The sequence below is a fragment of the Tamandua tetradactyla genome, chromosome 14 (assembly GCF_023851605.1).
Source record: "Tamandua tetradactyla isolate mTamTet1 chromosome 14, mTamTet1.pri, whole genome shotgun sequence".
In the NCBI taxonomy this organism is placed as follows: Eukaryota; Metazoa; Chordata; class Mammalia; order Pilosa; family Myrmecophagidae; genus Tamandua; species Tamandua tetradactyla.
The window spans coordinates 66794549-66811097 of record NC_135340.1 but is presented as its reverse complement, the minus strand read 5'-3'; the positions used below and the strand labels follow the sequence as shown (position 1 = coordinate 66811097).

Below are 16549 nucleotides of genomic sequence, written 5' to 3'. Positions count from 1 at the left end.
GCCACCGCGGCCCGCCACGTCCATAGATATTTTAGGCAGATTTTGAGAGCCAAGTTCAGAGTTGTGTTACTTGGTAGTTTCCTAATGACTGATCCAGAAAACTTGGGAATATGTTGAAGAGATCAGTTTTGAAGAACCTTAGTTTAAATATGAATTAATACTGTGCATTTTCCCTCCCACATTGAAGATAATAGTGGAACCATGGATCTCTTTGGGGGTGCAGATGATATATCTTCAGGGAGCGATGGGGAAGACAAACCACCTACACCAGGGCAGCCTGTGGTAAGTAAATTTACTAATGTGAACTAGGCCCCTTATTCATGGATAAGTAAAAAGTTTCAGAAGCTGAGGATCTCTCTGATGCCAAGAAGAGGAAATTGGTAACTGAATTACAGTATGAAAATACAATGATCATATATGACTTTCTTAGTTATGTAGGGAACGCTTTTTTTTTTTTTTTTTTTTTTAATGTAGGGAACTCTTGATTAAAAGAGGGTATAGAAGTATCTGCCCAGAATGAAGTTGGGGCCAAGGCTTGTGGCCTAAACTGTAAGGAAATGTGATTTGAGAACCATTAATTTAAATGTTTTTTGTTCATGACCAAAAAAATGTGTGCTGTGTTGATAATTTTTCCTAATTTTAATTGTTAGTTACCTCATATTGACATGTTAATTAATCTCACACTTCTGTTACTGAACATTTACAAGACAGATTTATCACAAAAGAAATATTTTCTTGATGCATCCAAACTGATCTTTTTTAACATGAAATTTATTGGGGGTGTGGGTGGGTAGGACTGGTGATTGGTATTGCTTTAGCCCTAAAGTGATGAATAAATGTGTTTTTAGCCTAAATAAGTCATTAATATGTAGAGGTTAAGCTAGGTCATTACTGAGGTTCTTTCAAGCTCTAAAATTCTGTGATTCTTTTACTAGGATGAAAATGGATTACCACAAGATCAACAGGAAGAAGAGCCAATTCCTGAGACCAGGATAGAAGTAGAAATACCCAAAGTAAACACTGATTTAGGAAATGACTTGTATTTTGTTAAACTGCCCAACTTTCTCAGTGTAGAGCCCAGGTAAGGGGATTAATTAAAAGTTTTTTCTAGATGTTGAAATATGTGGAATTGTTAGTATTTTTCTTATTTTACATGACTTGACTTATTATAAAATTGGAAAATTCTTCATGTATCTCAAAAAAAATAAATGGAGCAAATCCCGTGGTAGAAAAAGTATGAGCTTTCAATGCTTGTAATTGTTTTAAACAGTTTGATACTTTCTTATAAATTAACAGACGTTGCAAATCTTAAAAGTTGTTTTGACTAGTGTAGCCCTGAAAAAGATGCAATTGAAAGTGAGGAAATTTGTTAGAAAAACTACAAACATCCACCATAGCAGCCTTGTGGATCTAGAAAAACTAGTGGTTTTGGACTAAATTGTGTGGATGGGTATTAGTCATAAGCAGCATTCAAGCTCTTGTGTAATTTACATTTTTTCCACCAAGCAGAATGATGTTGAAAGCTAGGGTTTATGTGGTCTATTCTTTGGAAGACTAAACATAATAAGAATAAGTAATATTTAGACTATTTAGCCTAGCTTGCATTTTATGTCAAACAATATGTATTAATACCAGATTTCAGAAAAACAGTAATTAGAATACTTCCTTGAAGTTGAGCCTGAAAATCAGTTATTATTATGATTTTTGATTACATAATGACTTTTCAGTATATTGGTATATATCAATAGAGATATTATTCTACAGCAGTAATAATATTCCTTATCAAATATGATTAATAGTTTATTTACAAACAATTTATAGGCCTTTTGATCCTCAGTATTATGAAGATGAATTTGAAGATGAAGAAATGCTGGACGAAGAAGGTAGAACAAGGTTAAAATTAAAGGTACCATTTCATGCTTTATTCCTTTCTTTTTTTCTAAGTAAAACCTGGAGATGCTAACTTGATACTTGAGCTTTTAAAAATGATCTTTTATATTTCCTGTTATGTTAACAAGTGAATTATATGCCTTTCAGAATATTTCTAGGGAAGAAAATATATAGTGTTTTCTTTGTAAAGGTGTCCCTCCCTTTTCTAGTGCTTTTCTCACTGTTAGACTTTTTTTAAAAATTTTTTTATTAATTTTAAATTAAAAAATATGACAACAAAGAAACACAAACATTCTTAATATATAATCATTCTGTTCTACATATATAATCAGTAATTCACAATATCATCACATAGTTGCATATTCATCATCATGATAATTTCTTAGAACATTTGCATCATTTCAGGAAAAGAAATAAAAGATAACATAAAAAGAAATAAGATGAAAACAGAAAAAAAAATTATACATACCATACCCCTTACCCTTCCTTTCATTGATCGCTACCATTTCAAACTAAATTTATTTTAACATTTGTTCCCCTTATTTAATTTTATTCCATATATTCTACTCATCTGTTGACAAGGTAGATAAAAGGAGCATCAAACATAAGGTTTTCACATTCACAGAGTCACATTGTGAAGGCTTTATCATTGTTCAGTCATCATCAAGAAACATGGCTACTGGAACACAACTCTACATTTTCAGGCAGTTCCCTCCAGCTGCTCCATTACGTCTTGAATAACAAGGTGATATCTACTTCATGCATGAGAATAACCTCCTGGATAGCCTCTCAACTCTGTTTGGAATCTCTCAGCCATTGACACTTTGTCTCCTTTCACTCTTCCCCCTTTTGGTCTAGAAGGTTTTCTCAATCCCTTGATGCTGAGTCTCAGCTCATTCTAGGGTTTTTCTCAATCCCTTGATGCTGGGTCTCAGCTCATTCTAGAGTTCTTCTCATTCTGTTGATGCTGAATCTCAGCTCATTCTAGGATTTCTGTCCCACGTTGCCAGGAAGGTCCACATCCCTGGGAGTCATGTCCCACATAGACAGGGGGAGGGTGGTGAGTTTGCTTGTTGTGTTGGCTGGAGAGAGAGGCCACATCTGAGCACCAAAAGAGACTCTCTTGGGGGTGACTCTTAGGCCTAATTATAAGTAGGCTTGACCTATCCTTTGTGGGGTTAAGTTTCATATGAACAACCCCCAAGACTGGGGGCTCAGCCTGTAGCTTTGGTTGTCCACACTGCTTGTGAGAATATCAAGAGTTCAACTAGGGGGGTTGAATTTTCCCCCATTCTCACCATTCCCCAAAGGGGACTTTGCAAATACTTTTCTACTCACTGATCAAATCACTCTGGGATTCATCGGGGCATCACTCTGGACAAACCAACAAAATTTCATGTCCTACTCAAGGTTCCATGTACTTATGTTGTTCAGCCACCTATCTACATAAGTTATATTAGGACATGCACCAGTCAAAATACAAATTTTGTACCAAATAAACATTTTTTTGCTTTAGTCTCACACATAAGTTGAAATTTTAATATATTAATTACCATCTATTTTCAGCACCCTGCAGTAATGACATTCCTTTGTTCTTCCTCATGCAAAAACATTTTTTAAATTTGTACATTTAGTCACTATCATTATACACTCTAGGCATTCCCAGATTACACCATTTCAATCTTTATTGTCTGTTTTTTCTTTGTGATTTCATTTATGCCCCCAGCCCTCCTCCCTCTATCATTCTCACATTCAGCTTCATTCAGTGTTTTAACATAATTGTATTCCAGTTAGGTAGTATTGTGCTGTCCATTTCTGAGTTTTTATATTCAGTCCTATTGTACAATCTGTTTCCCTTCAGCTCCAGTTACCCAATATCTTACCCTATTTCTGTCTCCTGATCGTCTCTGTCACCAACGAAATATTCCAAGTTTGTTCACTAATGTCAGTTCATATCAGTGAGACCATACAGTGTTTGTCCTTTTGTTTTTGGCAAATCTTACTCAGCATAATGTCCTTAAGGTCCATCCATGTTGTTACATACTTCATAACTTTATTCTGTCTTACAGCTGCATAATATTCCGTCATATGTATATGCTGCAGTTTGTTTAGCCATGTTAGACTTTTTTTGATGCTTGCTTAAAATTGTTAGGTGCTTCCTTCAGAGCAAATAGTACTGAAGTCTTAGGTCTGTAGGACTGCCTCCATATATACTAGCAATTTTCTACAAGAGGAAATTCTTCTGGTTCTTTAATCCATGCATAAATAAATCATGTAGAAAAGGAGATCTGTTCACCACGTGGCTCTTTTTGTGTGTTCTTTTGATGGTTCTTTTTGACTGTTAGAGGAAATTTTTATTGTACTGAATTCCCATTATGCTTCTCTTTAATTCCTTGTACTGTCTTACTACGTCTATCCATGGAAGACCTCTAACCTTCCTTTGACAAAAAGGATGTAGGTTAAGCACACATTTTAGAGCTGGAGTTTTACCAAGAAACAAGAATCAGTTGAACCCACGATACTGATTGGAGCTAGGCATTTAAAATTCCTAAATCTGAAGGATTTCTGTAAGTATCTTATTTTCCAGACAGTGGATGTTGTACATAGTCTTAGAATGTTAAGAAGTGATAGTCTGGCATTCTTAGAATTCAGGGACTAAATTTTAAAATTTCTAATGGTACCATCTCTTTAAGTGTAGATAGATGTACAAGTACCTAAAAGAACCTTGGTATAAGATAGTTTCTGTCGAAAAGACATGGACTTCGAAAGCTTTTCATGAGATTTAAGTATTTTTCTTCTGGATGGAAATTCAAACCAAATGAGAAAGTAAAGATAAACTGGGGCCAATGGCTAGCCCAGGGTCACACAATTAATAGTTTGTAATGCTTAGACTGCTTCTTTATTTTTTAGAGAAGTTGTAAGTTTACAGAAAAATAATGCATAAAATACAGAGTTTTCATACCTTAGACTCGTTTTTGTTTTTTACTGCCTCTCACCCCTGCCATTAACCCATGTGTTAATATTATTTCCTTGGATAACATGTATGTAATGATTCAGGGTTAGCAGTATGCATTTCTCATGACTATTTTAGTGACTCTGGCCTTATCACTTTTTCACCTTTCCTAATTTTATCACTTCCTTTTGATTATTTCTCATCATTGATATAAATTAATGTTGTAGCTCCTTAATTACTGACTTTTTATCGATTTATTTATTTATTTTCCCTTTTTCTTTTATCTATCATGATGCATCAGTGAGTGAATGTTTTATTTTCAGACCATATGATGCCAGAATTACTAGACCTAAAAATTTAGAAATAAATATTTCACTCTAAAACCTTGGTGCATTAGGGTACAAATTGTCAGTTCTGACACAGATTGCTTGTTTGTGGTGGAAAACAAACCTGGACCCTTCATTTCTTGAGTGATGTTTAAGACTAAGTTGGCCAGACTTAATTTTCCTTAAAAATTCATATAGAATTGATTAGTGGTATTCTTAATTCTTTAATGAACAAGGAACCAAGTATAGTTCTTATACCTCTGAGGTCCTCTGTCTTTATAAGTACTTTTATGATTTCTTCATCCCAATACATAAGACTAACAGTGTGTTCTATCATAGCATCATTATCATGTGAATCTTTTTTATATAATAGGAAACATTTTTCAGAATGGCTTTTCAGTTAATGTAGCCCATATACATCTGTGTATTTATAATTAACTTATTTTATAGACAAGGGGAGATAGGATTTGTGACAGTTTTTTTTTTTTTTGTTTTGTTCTGTTTTAATTATTTAAAAGGAACATTTTAAGCATCTACAGATTCAGTGAGAATAGCATAATGAATTCTCATGTGCCCATCACTCATTTCAATAGTTGTCAACTCATGGACAGTCATTTTATATTCTGTGCTCCGCTACCCCAGACAACTTTGAAACTGATCTCAGACATGAAGACATGACATCATATTTAATTCGTGAATATTATTGATTTCTTTAATTAGCTGGATTTTTAGATGTTTGTTTACTTAGTGAGGAATAAAGAAAGAAAGGAAAAGACCGAAAGGGAACCATTAGGACTCAGTTGCAGAGTCAGTCACAGCTAACAGAGTGGAGATCCAGAAAATCTAAATGGTAGTGGGAGCAGCTATTTTGAGGGCTGATGGTAGGGGAATAGGCATGAGGAATCATGGTCGTAGAACTATCAGTTTTCAAAATGTTGACTTCTCTTTACTGCAATATCATGCTCATTTTTTTATTGAGTGAATCCCTTTTTTGTTCTGTACTTTTACCGTAATTTTAGTGGGTTTCTAAGATGCTGCAGTGATAAATGGCATGCATTCAATGTGCCATATTTTCCTAGAAGTCCACTGGATTTCTAATTTCAACTACAGTGTTTTTCATTTCTGTAGGTTCTCGAATGTTTCCCAAACCTGTCTGGTATTTTCATAGTATCTTTTTTTTCCTTACAGTTTCTCTACTTTCTCTTCCTCATCCACCCCCCCCCCCCAGCATCAATTTTATGCATTCTTTTTGCTTTACATAGAGGATTCTTTGAAAAGCTTGTTTATACAGATAAGTAGCTAGGAACAGTAGGTGCTTTGTTTTAGCAGTGTCACTTGAATCATTGAACTCCTAGTGACTTATCATCAAAACTTATTTTTAATAATGTGGCAGTCCAGGACCCAGGTCCCCTCATAAACAGTAATGAAACCCTGAACACATAACAGGACTGATTTAGCCAGGGCAAAGGTCAGGAAAGTAAGCAGTCTCCCTGAAGGGAGAGGAATGTAATCACGGATGTAAAATGGCACTGATTATATCTTAGTCTTAAACATTAATCTTAGTAAAACATCAGGTCTTACACCCCTTTAATGATTATACTAGCAGCCCAATTTCCTCATACTATATGAAATGTCTTTGTTCTAAAATCATATACATATTGCTACTTGTACCACTTTGTCCCTTTGCGGGGTGCTACCCCTCCAGGTTGGCTGCTAATGGGAAATGTCTCCTATATGTAAGTCGTAATAAATCTGTGTCTACTTCTGTGCCTGGCATATTTTTTGATCTCACAGCAGCACCAGCCTATGCTTTGCACAATCTCAATCTGGGCCTGAACAAATAAATTTACACTGACAATTTGATCAGGTCATCATTCAGTTTTGTTGAAAGCAAAGAATTGAAAAATACCTAACCTTTGAAAGAATTTGTAATACAGTTATTAACAGTCATTCATGCTCATTAACCCTGTTTCAGTTTACTAGCTGCCAGAATGCAACACACCAGAGATGGATTGGCTTTTAATAAAAGGAAATTTAGTTTGTTAGTTCTTCAGAGGAAAGGCAGCTAACTTTCATCTGAGGTTCTTTCTTACATGGGAAGGCTCAGGGTAATCTCTGCTGGCCTTCTCTCCAGGCCTCTGGGTTCCAACAGCTTTCCCTGGGGTGATTCCTTTCTGCATCTCCAAAGGCTTGGACTGGGCTGAGCTGCGAGTGCTGAGATGAGGTATGCCAAGCTGCTTGGCCTGTGCTACATTGTGCTCTCTCATTTAAACAATAGCCAGTTAAGTCAGATATCATTCATTGCAGCAGGCACACCTCCTAGCTGAATGCAGATGTAATCAGCAACAGATGAGGTTCACGTACCATTGGCTCATGTCCACAGCACCAGAACAGGTGCCTTCACCTGGCCAAGTTGACAACTGAATCTAACTACCACAAACCCCAACAGCAGCATTTTGAATTGTGCATAGTTTAGTGCCCTGGAGGTCTTTAAACAACGCTAAGGCAAGTTACTGAAGAAAGTTGTGATGGTTGAAAGATAATTCCTTTTTTTTTTTAACAAGTGGGAGAACAGCAGTTGAGAAAGGAGAGGTGGGAAAAGAGACCAAGAGGCGTTCTCAGGGAGATCAATTTTAGTTAAGACATTTATGGAAATTAAGGACCTACGTAAAGATTCTTTCTAAACTATCCTTGCTTTCATATTTCTTGAAGTCTTTGTAAGAGTCTATCCATCTCAGTTTGAAGACCATTTGCTAAGTAGGTGGATACATAGAGAGAAAGCATGATTTTCAAAAACACCTTTACGGTAACAGGGAGAATTCGAGAGTCCCAAAATGTATCTTGATCTTTTCAACTCCATAGGTCCACTCCAAATATAGATAAGGCTTAGGGTTAAGACGAAGGAGAGGACGAATGATCACAATAGCACAGTGAGATGCAGGTGATCTTTAAGAGTCTACGCGTTTTTTTGTTTGTTTGTTTTTCTATTTTATTTTTTTAAATACCAAAAAACACCAAACAAATGCAAACATTCCTATTTTAATCATTCTGTTCTACATATATAATCAGTAATTCACAATATCATCACGTATTTGCATATTCGTCGTCATGATCATTTCTTGAAACATTTGCATCTATTCAGAAAAAGAAATAAAATGAAAACAGAAAAAAATTTATACATACCATACCCCTTACCCCTCCCTTTCATTGATCACCAGCATTTCAAACTAAATTTATTTTAACATTTGTTCCCCCTATTATTTATTGTTATTCCATATGTTCTGCTCTTCTGTTGACGAGGTAGATAAAAGGAGAATCAGACACAAGTTTTTCACAATCACACAGTCACATTGTGAAAACTGTATCATTATACAATCATCATCAAGAAACATGGCTACTGGAACACAGCTCTACATATTCAGGTAGTTCCCTCCAGCCTCTCCATTACATCTTGGATAACAAGGTGATATCTACTTAGTGCATAAGAATAACCTCCAGGATAACCTCTCAACTCTGTTTGGAATCTCTCAGCCATTGACACTTTGTCTCATTTCACTCTTCCCCCTTTTGGTCTAGAAGGTTTTCTCAATCCCTTGATGCTGAGTCTCAGCTTATTCTAGGATTTCTGTCCCACGTTGCCAGGAAGGTTCACACCCCTGGGAGTCATGTCTCACGTGGACAGGGGGAGGGTGGTGAGTATGCTTGTTGTGTTGGCTGGAGAGAGAGGCCACATCTTAGTAACAAAAGAGATTCTCCTGGGGGTGACTCGTAGGCCTAATTGTAAGTAAGCTTGACCTATCCTTTGTGGGGTTAAGTTTCATATGAACAAACCCCAAGACTAGGGGCTCAGCCTATAGCTTTGGTTGTCCATACTGAAGAGCCTACAAGTTTTGCTATTATGATTTTGCCAGCATGTCTCTCCTTATTTTATCTCTGGTTTCTTATACCTCTTAAATACTTTCAAGCGTAGCATGTATTATAATTCTGTTAGATTTTCCTGCTGTTCCAGGTTCTTAGGGAGCTGGTCTCCTTATCTGTTTTGTTTGCAAACTGTCACTCATGGCATATGATCTTGTGTTTCATAACTTACTTGTCAGCTCCCCTTAAATGAGGCTTCTTTTTTTTTCTGTGGGAGTACAGTGTAGTTTGGTTATTACAGTATTTTTCCAGAGTTTTTCAGTATGAGCTTCTGCTACTCCACTGATATCTTGGCTTGGAGTTTCCCACCATGCTTGTGAGATAAAGCTGGGCTCTAAAACTTGCTCAGGCCTGGGTATTAATTTTTACAGATTACTTTCTTTTCCCCTTACTCATATTTGGTGAGTGAGGGATTTTAGCACAGCCAGACAACCTGCTTTATATAGGGATCTCTGTTCTGAACTGCTGCTTCATATGGTTTCATGCCTTATATACATTGTAGCTCTAATTGTGTCTTACAGTGTCCCAAGGCTACTGCAGATTTACCATCTGCTCAGATAGACGGTCTGGGTTTCAGCACTTTCTATAATTCTGGTCCTGGTTGCTCATGAATTCCCTTTTATCTGTTTTTAATTTTTCCAGCATTTCTAGGTTAGTGAAGCAAAAGGGTTCCAATATTTCTCTTTTTCTGTTACAACATACTTTTACTTATTTTATGATAATGACTCTCTTGAGAAAAGAAGCATAGCATCAGTCAATTAGACTATGATTTTCTAATGCATTTGTGCTTTAAAACAGGTAGAAAATACCATAAGGTGGAGGATACGCCGGGATGAAGAAGGAAGTGAAATTAAGGAAAGCAATGCTCGAATAGTCAAGTGGTCAGATGGAAGGTGAGTACAGAATGTCTGAGGACTACTGAAATTTCCAGAATTTGGCCAAGAAGGATCAAGTGTTTGGAGTAGGACTCATTTTAGGGCCACCTCTTAAAAAAGAATTTCTATTTTTCAGCCTCTGGCATTGCATGGAAAACCTGAGAGAAATAAATAATTCAGGTCATTTTGGTTGGTGGGAGACCTTAAAAGTGGGCCTGAAATGTGATCATCCTCCTCGGCTACAGCGTATTAGTTTGGAAATGTTAGACTCACCCCCCCCCCCCCCCCCCCCCCCCCCCGTGCATACTGCTCACTATAAGTTGATGTTTTTGAAAAACTCTCTTTGGTGTGGAAAGTAGTAGAGGATGGGTAGATGTCACAGCACTGGTACTTCTATGTAGTCAGTCCATTTTTCACATCATGCCTTTATTCTTTTCTTTCCATATGAATTCTTTGTAAGGAGAGGAAGCAACAATTCTGTCACATTTTAAGTGACACAAAAGTGGTAGAATGAAAGCTTTATGACTTTAATATATTAAATATTTGTTTTCAGCATGTCACTGCATTTAGGCAATGAAGTGTTTGATGTTTACAAAGCTCCGCTGCAAGGTGATCACAATCATCTTTTTATAAGACAAGGTACTGGTCTACAGGGACAAGCCGTCTTTAAAACAAAACTCACCTTCAGGTAACTGTTCTTGTCAGCCTATTATTTGTTACAGTTAAAGCAGCAAAACAAATGTCCAGAATGTCTAGCTCTCTCCTGATTAACATAACCTCACAGTATTGTTCATCAGTAACCACTTCTTAAGGTTCATGATATTTTATCAAGTTTATCAGCGAACTAGATCATGCTAACCAAATAAATATACAAGACACTGTTATGTAAAGCAGAACTTCAATTTAATTCTAGTTATTACCTTAATTACCTAGGGTCCTGGAATACTTGTCTCTGCTGGTTAGTTCATTCTTTTAGTAAAATCGAACTGGGAAATTAACTGATAGCTAAAGATTGTTGGTATGCATGCAGTCAGAGGAAAGGAAGTGAGTTGGTTGATGTAAAAAGCTGGATTCATTCCTTTGCCTTAGGCTTCTGAATGTAGTACAACTGCAGGGATGTATTCTCCAAACTGAAGTGGAATACGTTAGGTCAGTTGGTGGGAGCATTTCTCTTCTCTGGATTGTGTAGGGGTTACACTGAAACATCTATGTTCTTCTTGATTCTGTGCAGACCGTCCTTGCTTACTGCTTATCTTTAGGGAGCACAATATGGTTGATTAGGATTTGGCTTTTTGAGAATTCTGTTAGTCAAGAGCATATCCTTTGGCATAAGATAGAACTGTATTTGAATCCCATGTTACTTGTGTGACCTTGTGCAAATTTGTCAACCTCTCTTAGCCTCAGTTTCCTAATCTATAAAATGTAGATAATAATGACCTCACAGGGTAGCTTTGGTGATGATGTCAAATAACATGTAAAACACAGAGCACAGTGCCTGGCGTATATGATATTCAATAAATGCTTCTTGAATCTATACACTTACTGCTTGTAAAAGGCAATTATGCTGCACAATGTATTCTGTTTTTTACATCGTTTGTGAGATAGGTATGTCTCAATGAGGTGAAAAACAAAGAAAGTTCAGAAATACTCACCTAGTATATTTGAGTGGCCATACCTATTATGAATATGAAATGGTCAGTTGTTTCTTTGATACTGGTATAACTGGCTGAGAATTATATTTAATAGCTAGTGATACGTTTTTAATTCATTTCCTGACAGACCTCACTCTACAGACAGTGCCACACATAGAAAGATGACTCTGTCACTTGCTGATAGATGTTCGAAGACACAGAAGATTAGAATCTTACCAATGGCTGGTCGTGATCCAGAATGCCAACGCACAGAAATGATAAAGGTATGTTTGCTAGACTGTATCCTGGCGTTTTTGTTATATTCAGAATAGTATTTCCCAAAACATTTGCTCATCATCTCTTCTTCTCACTTCTTTTCCCCTTCCAGTCGACTCGATTAGGGACTGGCATCATTTCTTATGTATTTACCTAACAGTAGATGATGTAGTGATATTAGTAAAACAGGCATGAGGGCTCAGGATTCTCCAGCAGTTCCTGAGATTTCATCTACAAACTGGTGGTTGAAAAGGTCCAAACTTTCACAGATAATTTAAAAGATGATAAAATCACCTGTGTCTCATTTAGTTCCCATGTCAGCTATCAGTGGTAATGCTAGAGATTCAGTCTAAAATAGGATAAGTAAGACTAGGCCAGGAGTTTGAATGGGAGAGTTCCTAAAACAGAATCAGATAAAGAGTAAGTATAGGTGTATTGGTTTGCTAATGCTGTTAGAATCAATATACCAGAAATAGAATGGCTTTTAAAAAGGAACTTTAATAAGTTGCAAGTTTAGAGTTCTAAGGCCATGAAAAATGTCTAAACAAAGGCATCCAGGGAAAGATACTTTGACTCAAGAAAGGCCGATGGTCCAAAACGCCTTTGTCAGCTGGGAAGGCACATGGCTGGTCTCTTGGCTTCTGGTTTCAAACAACTTCCCCAGGGATTTTTCCTTCCTGCATCTCCAAATGTCTGGATCTCTTATTGACTGTCTTCAAAATATTTCCCCTTATAAAGTACCCCAGTAAACTACTCAGGGGCCAACTTGAAGGGGCAGAGTCACATCTCTATCTAATCAAAAGGCCCCACCTACATCTGGGTATGTCACATCTCCATGGAAACAATCCACAGTTTGTGCCCCACTATATTGAATCAAGATTGAAAGAAACATGCTGCCCCCACAAAATTGGATTAGTAGAAAGGACATGGCTTTTCTGAGGTACATAACAGCTTTGAACGGCACAATAGGTATGGTTTTTATAAGGTCCATTTATAATATCCTACCTGGTAGGTTTTCATATTTAAACAGCTGTTAATTAGGTATACAGCTATTAATTAGGTGCAGATTTAATTCTGGGGCATTGTTCTTGGATGATGATTTGTGAGCTTGAATTGATACCCTGAGTCTCTGGAGCAGCGCTTGCTTTGAGGAGCTGAATGTAATGGTACAGTCTCATTATCCCTCTTCTTTGTCTTCTCTGATCCCTGCTAGATCTCAACCTTTGCCCTACCTGACTTATGTGATTGCATTCCTTAGTGGAAATGGACATGGTGAAGCCAAGGCAGTTCGGTTGTCTCAGGACTTTTCTTACTAATCTCAGTATCAGCTTCTGCTGAAGTTTTGCCCAAGCGCCTCTACCTTTTCCTCCATCCTGTATTTTGTTATGGAGGCAGGCTAACTAACTCTGATTCAGCAGTTGTACCTACTCCAGCAGGGACACTGGCTTTGGTGCCTTGCTTCTTGCTCCATTCCCTGCGTTTTGTGCTGGGGCTAGAGGAGCCAAAGGGGACTTGCAGACTCATTTCAGCCCTATTGGAAGAGCCCCTGAACCACCTTGAAAGTTCTCCCAAACCTTCTTCACTCCCCGAGCTTCTGTGAAAATGCAAACAAGGGATCATCAACTATTTTGCAATCAGTCCTTGTCCCACTGGCAGGAATTTTTACTCTACCCAGTACAGCCACGTACTACTTAATGAAACAATTTGCCACTTTACATTTCTAACAACAGAATTGGAGTTGTATGTAATAATTTGGAGCAATTTGAATAAGGATAATCTTCAAAGAAATGCCAGAATATTTCTGACCCCCTCAAATCCTGTCCCTGCCTTGTGAATATCAATGTTCTGACTGTCAGGCAGCTCTGAAAGAACTGGAGACTCTACTTTGGGGCTCAGAGACCCTCCATCAGGACTTTCCTGTCATCTGCTTTCAGAAGCTGTGGGGAGCGCTCGGTGTTGAGGGGCTTGGACAGGAGTATCTGAAAACCATGGGGGTTTGGTGGAGCCTGGGCAAGTGAGGTACGTGCGGCTCAGTAATTAACAAAAACAGCCTTCACTGCCCAAGGGGTCAATTCAGGTGTCCACTAGGCATGGATAAGGTTTCTCAGGGCTGGCAGCTTCAACCTGGCTTTGATTGGCCTCAGAGGATGGTGCACTCTCAAGGACTTGCCTCTTCAATTTTTTATTGCCTTCATGTCTTAAAACTAAATAAAACAATCCACTGTGTTGTAACAGCTGTAATATGGAGAGAACTATACTCTGAAGACATATGATGTAAGTATTATCTCGGGCTAAGCATTTGCAATATGTTCTTTATAGTAAAAATAGATTCAAGGGGGGCACAAAAGGAGTTCATTTTTTTAGTTAATTGTTTTCTTCACAGAAAGAAGAAGAACGTTTGAGGGCCTCTATTCGTAGGGAATCTCAGCAGCGCCGCATGAGAGAGAAACAGCACCAGCGGGGGCTGAGTGCTAGTTACCTGGAACCTGATCGTTACGACGAGGAGGAGGAAGGCGAGGAGTCCATCAGCTTGGCTGCCATTAAAAACCGATACAAAGGGGGTATTCGAGGTGAGTCTGGTGCAGAATTTAAATGTCCTCATTTGGGGTTCAGGCACTTCTCTTTGCTTTGGACATAATTTGAATGCCAAATTTTTAAAATCCAGTGTTGATGAATGTCAACAAACCCTAATGAGCTAGTCATCGCAGTGTCCTTTCAGGTGAGTGTGAAAGGGTAGGATTGCTGCTGTTCCCACTTCCAGCATTGTTCTTTGAGCTTCTGTTTTCTGTTTTGGAAGTTTACCAGTTATATTTAAAACTTTCCAAACTTTATTTTATTACTGACTGGGAATCGATATTAAATTATTTAGAGAATACATGATATTTTCTTTCACCTTTACTTTTCTTTAAGTTCTTCTTTGAATATTCCCCTCCTTCCACAAGTAACAGTTTGTAGTGGTTAGCGTCTATTCAGCATAAACTGAACGCTAGCAAGCACTTAACATTATTTTTGCATCCTGTTTTATCCTCATAACAATGTTGTGACCCAGTGACTGTTATTATCTTTTTTCTCATCAAAGAAACTGAGACTTTGAGAGGTTGATTAACTTGTCAAAGCCAAATATTTGGTACGTGGCAGGGTTAGTGCTTAAAACCAAGGTCATCTGACCTCTGCAGTGTCTCCTTCAGCCACAAAACTGTGTCCACATGGTTTTCACCCAGAGGTTCCCCACAGCCGCTAGCAAAATAACATGCTAATAAAAATTAAAATTAGAAGACGTGGACTGCACTCCTGAAACTGCCTATTCTGTCTCATCTTAACTCTGCCACTTTTTGCTGAATGATTTTTTAAGTTATATCATCTTCCTTAACTTCTGTTAACAAAATGAGGAAATAAAAATCCTATTAGTGATAAAACTTACGACATAAGGTCGTTTTGAGAATTGGACGATATAGTACATATCATGTACTTAGCCCAGAACCTGGCATATAGCAAGTACTAAATCATTGTTACCTAGCACCATTTTTATCCTTACACTTGTCAGTTTTGGACAAGTGACTTTACATCTCTGAATCACATGCCTTATCTGTAAATTACAAGGCTTAAATACTTGCCTGGATTCACTTATATATATAGCTTTGGAAATCACTGTTTAATGTAAGGCCTGTCTCAGGTGACCATGCACCCTGCTTTTGCCCTGTTAAAGTGGTAAGCTGAGAACCCTCACATTTCTTTTTCTCTCACCACCCTATGAAACTCTTTTCTCCTTTTTTGCAGTGACTGCATATTTTATGGTTAATTACAACCTACCTACCTTTTATATATTTGAGTTATAGTACAGAAACTTTTTTTTCTAAACAGTGCAGCTTTTTGACAGAAAGAGATTAATTGTGGAAATAAACCACACAAAAATTAAATGAAAACAAAATTATTTAGGTATGTTTTTAGGGAGAGAGATCTATAATATTCAGTTCACTAGAGATTAAAAAACTAATATATGAGTTCTTTACAGATAAGCACAGATTAGGAAGGGGAAGGCTACAGGGTTATGAGATGAAGGTGTTGGTCTAAAGTCAGTTGCTTTTATTCCACTTCAAGAGCCATCTGGACTTGGAGTCAGTGTAGATTGTTACTTGCCTACATCGCCTTTTTTTTCGCATGGGCAGGCACCAGGAATCAAACCCAGGTGTCTGGCATAGCAGGTGAGAATTCTGCCACTGAGCCACCATTGCACTGCCTTCTACATCACCTTTTGAACTGTCTACTTGACAACAAGTAGTTTCAACAGGGCAAGGAAATCACTTTTTTGTTTTTATCTTCAAAGTATGATTTGGAATTAACTGCTATTCCCCATGAAGATTTTAGTAATTTACTTTGGAAGAGTAGTGGTATCTGTCTCTGTAGTCACCTTGCACGCAAGCATTTTTGATTAAGTGGTCAAAAAGGGCGGGCAATGGTGGCTCAGTGGAAAAAAAAAGAAAGAAAAATGGTCAGATGAACCATTCTTATATTTTGAAATGTACTTCATTTCAACATATCTAAAACTTAAAATTTGCTTTTACCTTTTTTTTTTGCATGGGCAGGCACCAGGAATTGAACCCAGGTCTTCAGCATGGCAGGCGAGAACTGTGCCACTGAGCCACCATTGCCCACCCTACATTTATCTTTAAATCAAAATAT

The 16549-nt window shown here is 37.5% G+C and overlaps 1 protein-coding gene across 1 annotated transcript in view; it reads left to right on the top strand.

The window, feature by feature from the left end:
- LEO1 (LEO1 component of Paf1/RNA polymerase II complex) overlaps window positions 1-16549 on the top strand; it is a 50597-nt gene that overhangs the window by 19791 nt on the left and 14257 nt on the right. The window contains exons 4-10 of the mRNA XM_077127906.1: window positions 188-282; window positions 936-1081; window positions 1822-1906; window positions 9886-9980; window positions 10516-10650; window positions 11742-11877; window positions 14253-14439. Coding sequence (XP_076984021.1) covers window positions 188-282; window positions 936-1081; window positions 1822-1906; window positions 9886-9980; window positions 10516-10650; window positions 11742-11877; window positions 14253-14439 — 879 coding nt within the window. The remainder of the gene's footprint in view (window positions 1-187; window positions 283-935; window positions 1082-1821; window positions 1907-9885; window positions 9981-10515; window positions 10651-11741; window positions 11878-14252; window positions 14440-16549) is intronic.